This window comes from Morone saxatilis, unplaced genomic scaffold (genome assembly GCF_004916995.1).
Source record: "Morone saxatilis isolate NCDOM2014 unplaced genomic scaffold, NCSU_SB_2.0 Contig22, whole genome shotgun sequence".
In the NCBI taxonomy this organism is placed as follows: domain Eukaryota; kingdom Metazoa; phylum Chordata; class Actinopteri; family Moronidae; genus Morone; species Morone saxatilis.
In genome coordinates, this window is record NW_023339785.1 from 26,664,865 (window position 1) to 26,669,282 (window position 4,418).

General features: G+C 43.4%; 1 protein-coding gene across 1 annotated transcript in view; it reads left to right on the forward strand.

Moving 5' to 3' along the window:
• LOC118333402 (phospholipid-transporting ATPase ABCA1-like) overlaps positions 1-3,958 on the forward strand; it is a 20,032-nt gene extending 16,074 nt beyond the window's left edge. Inside the window, exons 27-38 of the mRNA XM_035669009.1 lie at positions 70-168; positions 283-472; positions 703-797; positions 1,293-1,325; positions 1,427-1,532; positions 1,628-1,702; positions 2,152-2,321; positions 2,423-2,600; positions 2,684-2,799; positions 3,171-3,315; positions 3,471-3,594; positions 3,704-3,958. Of these exons, the coding sequence (XP_035524902.1) occupies positions 70-168; positions 283-472; positions 703-797; positions 1,293-1,325; positions 1,427-1,532; positions 1,628-1,702; positions 2,152-2,321; positions 2,423-2,600; positions 2,684-2,799; positions 3,171-3,315; positions 3,471-3,594; positions 3,704-3,918 (1,546 nt within the window). The 3' untranslated portion in view covers positions 3,919-3,958. The remainder of the gene's footprint in view (positions 1-69; positions 169-282; positions 473-702; positions 798-1,292; positions 1,326-1,426; positions 1,533-1,627; positions 1,703-2,151; positions 2,322-2,422; positions 2,601-2,683; positions 2,800-3,170; positions 3,316-3,470; positions 3,595-3,703) is intronic.
• Positions 3,959-4,418: the final 460 nt, after the last annotated feature.

The window sequence follows — 4,418 nt, forward strand, 5'->3', positions numbered from 1 at the left end:
TCTAGAGTAGCTATATCTTTAAACTGTCCCACACTGTACTAAACTGTCCCACACTGTTGTTTGTGTCAGTGACGACGCTCCCGGAGACGCTAACATGCAGAAGTTATTGAGCGCTCTGTTGGACACTCCCGGCTTCGGGACTCGCTGCATGGACGGACATCCCATCCCGTAAGAGGACCTCAGTAACTGATTATTATATTACAATATGTCATTGCTCCTGAGTCCTGTCTCTTTAAGGGTTAATCAATTACACATATTATTTGATTACCCCCTCCCCCCCAGAGAGGCCCCCTGTACAATGGGTGATGAGGACTGGCAGACTCCTGAGGTCCCAGAGAGCATCCAGCAGATCTTCAGCTCCAGTAACTGGACCATGGACAATCCGTCTCCAGCTTGTTTCTGCAGCTGCGACGGCAAGAAGAAGATGCTTCCGGACTGTCCCGCTGGAGCTGGAGGACTGCCCCCCCCTGAGGTCAGACCGCCTGACGTAGACCTGAACCACCACTGCACCCATGTCCTCATTTATACTTATATACTTTATATTTATGTTTAGTTTTTAGTTTATTAATTTTTATAAATTACTCTTTTGTCGTCATTGTGGTTGTTGTTGTTGTTGTTGTTGTCGTTGTCGTTGTCGTTGTCGTCGTTGTTGTTGTCGTTGTTGTTGTCGTTGTTGTTGTCGTTGTCGTCATCGTTATCCAGATGAAGCTGAGTGCCACCGATACTCTACAGAACCTGACAGGCAGAAACATCTCAGACTACCTGGTGAAAACCTATGCTGAGATCATCGGCAAGAGGTACCACACACCTGGAAATACATCACAGTACAAATACACAAATACTACAGATACTACAGTAATACTACAGTGATATTACAGTAATACTACAGATATTACAGTAATACTATAGTAATACTACAGTAATACTACAGATACTACAGTAATACTACAGATACTACAGATACTACAGTAATACTACAGTAATATACTACAGTGATACTACAGTAATACCTCAGTGATACTACAGTAATACTACAGTAATACTACAGTAATACTACAGTAATACTACAGTAATATACTACACTGATACTACAGTAATACTACACTGATACTACAGTAATACTACAGTAATACTACACTAATACTACAGTAATACTACAGATACTACACTGATACTACAGTAATACTACAGTAATACTACAGTAATACTACACTGATACTACAGTAATACTACAGTAATACTAGTAATACGACTAATACTACAGTAATAGTAACATTTTGCTTGTGTTTCAGTTTGAAGAACAAGGTCTGGGTGAATGAATTCAGGTTAGTATTCTTAATTCTTCTGTATTTTATTTTGTAAATCTTGAAGTCAGCTTCCTGTTTTTCACTGTTTGGATCTTGTTGTTGTTGTTTTCTCTCTGCAGGTACGGAGGCTTCTCATTGGGCGCTAGGAGCACTCAGGTCCTTCCACCGGCCAATGAGATCGACGACGCCATCGAACGAGTCAGGAAGATCTTTGAGTTACAGAAGGTCAGTCATCGATCAATCAGTCAGCAAGAACAGAGTTCACCAATAAAAGCCTCTTATTGTGAAGGTCTGTGGTAAATGTTTAATTTTGTTTTCAGGGCGCGGCTGCAGATCGATTCCTTGACAGTCTGTCAGGTTTCATCAACGGTTTGGACACGAAGAACAACGTGAAGGTGAGAACCCGCCACAGTGATCAGAGCGACCGTAAAAAAGACAATCATAAAAGAAAGTACATTTAAGAAATGCTGATTTAAAAAAAAAAGAAGTAGTTTTGATTTTAATTCTCATAAATATTTAACATTTCAAAGCTGCTTGGTTCCACTTCCTTCCTGTTCTCAGACTTTCAGAATAAGAGCACCAAGGTATTGGTGTGATTGTCCAGTCAAGCTGTTGAACTTTATCGACGTGCAGAGTCGGGTTGTTCAGACGTCTCTGAATGGAGACGAGCACGCTCAAAAGCGACATTCATTAATTGCGAAATCATCAAATAAAAAAAAAATAATTATACATTTTTATAATTTATACACAGAATGAAACTTCTTTTATTGAGATCAATCATTGTTATTGTTCCTCTGATTGATTCTGGTCATTAATGAATAATAATATTGATCTCTGTCCTCAGATCTGGTTCAATAACAAGGGCTGGCACAGTATCGGAGCGTTCATCAATGTGATGAATAACGGCATCCTGAGAGCGAACCTTCCTGCAGGCAGCGACCCCAGCAAGTATGGCATCAGCGCCTTCAACCACCCTCTGAACCTCACCAAGGAGCAGCTGTCCCAGGTCGCACTGTGAGTACACAGGAAACACACCTGACAGGAAACACACCTGACCACAACCAGGCGTCACCGTACAGAAGATAGTGTATGTGTCTAACTCTCTCTGTCTCCAGGGTAACGACCTCTGTGGACGTCCTGGTGTCCATCTGTGTGATCTTCGCTATGTCGTTCGTCCCGGCCAGCTTTGTAGTCTTCCTCATTCAGGAGCGGGTCAGTAAGGCCAAACATATGCAGTTCATCAGCGGAGTGCAGCCGCTGCTCTACTGGGTGGCCAACTTCATCTGGGACATGGTGAGACACGAAACAAACGCACCCTCACTGTAACTGAGTGTGTATATCAGAGTGTGTAAACATTGTTATTTGTGTCTCTGCAGTGTAACTACATCGTCCCTGCAGCGCTGGTCATCTTCATCTTCATCTGTTTCCAACAAAAAGCCTACGTCTCCTCCACCAACCTGCCGGTGCTCGCCCTGCTGCTGCTGCTCTACGGGTACTACACAGTACTACACAGTACTACACAGTACTACACAGTACTACACTGTACTACACAGTACTACACTGTACTACACTGTACTACACTGTACTACACTGTACTACACTGTACTGCCCTGTAAGATCCATTTAGTAGCAGGTCCTGAGCTGAAAAGTGTTTCCTTGCCCCTGTCTCCAACGGTCGGTTGCTCATGGGTCGTACTGTTGGTCTTTGTAAATAGATGTTATAAGCGCAGTCTGGTCTAGCTGCGTCTATTTGAAAAGTGTCTTAAGATACAACAAATATATATAACAAATAAAACTGAATTGAATTGAATTGAGCTTTCAGTCGTGTCCCAGGGTCGTGACCTTTCCAACCTTTGTTTCCAGCTGGTCCATCACTCCTCTGATGTACCCCGCCTCCTTCTTCTTCAAGATCCCCAGCACCGCATACGTCGTCCTCACCAGCGTCAACATCCTCATCGGCATCAACGGCAGCATCTCCACCTTCGTCATGGAGCTGTTTGGAAACAACGTCAGTCAGCATAGACGACTCTAATCTGAAACCTTATCTAGACTGCAGTTTTAGTCTGAAGATCAGCTGTAATCTGAAGATCATCTTTAATGTAAAGATCCGTTTTAATCTGAAGATCAGTTTTAATCTGAAGGTGGTTTAACTTCCTGTTGCAGGAAATTGGAGGAATCAACGACATCCTGAAGAACGTCCTCCTCATATTCCCTCACTTCTGTCTCGGCCGAGGACTCATCGACATGGTGAAGAACCAGGCGATGGCCGACGCCCTCGAGAGATTTGGTAGCGCGCACACACACACACACACACACACACACAGTTGTTGTTTACTGTTTGGTTGTGTGGTTGTTTACTGTTTGGTTGTTTACTGTTTGTTGTTTGGTTGTTTCAGGTGAGAACAGCTTCCGCTCTCCTCTGGAGTGGGACATGGTGGGAAAGAACCTGTTTGCGATGGCTGTGGAGGGAGTGGTCTTCTTCATCATCACCGTCCTCATCCAGTACAGATTCTGCATCAAACCCAGGTACATACACACACACACACACACCTGTCACTCAATGTGGCCACGCCCTGAATTATTCAGACCTTTAATCCTTGATATGATTTAAAGAGGGAGTCGTACATCAACAGTGAGACCAGCAGCTGTAAACATGTTTATTAGAGCAGTTTAATATGGAGACTCACTGCTGGAGCCTCTAGTGGCCGTTAGAGGAACTGCAGATGTGAGTGGTTTAATCCAGCTGTGGTTCACGTATATTATACACACACATTGGACAGTTACACACGACTATATTATACACACACGATCGGACAAGTACACACAGTCGTATAATATACACCACACATGACCAGGTACACACATATATATACCACACATTGGACCAGGCTCACACACTATATATACACCACATGGACCAGGTACACACACTATATATACACACACAGGACCAGGTACACACACGGTATATATACACACACATGCGACCAGGTACACACACAAAACAGGACACACATGGACCAGGTACACACTATATATAAGCACACACATGCGACCAGGTTACACACACAAACAACACACACACATGGGACCAGGTACACACTACTTATA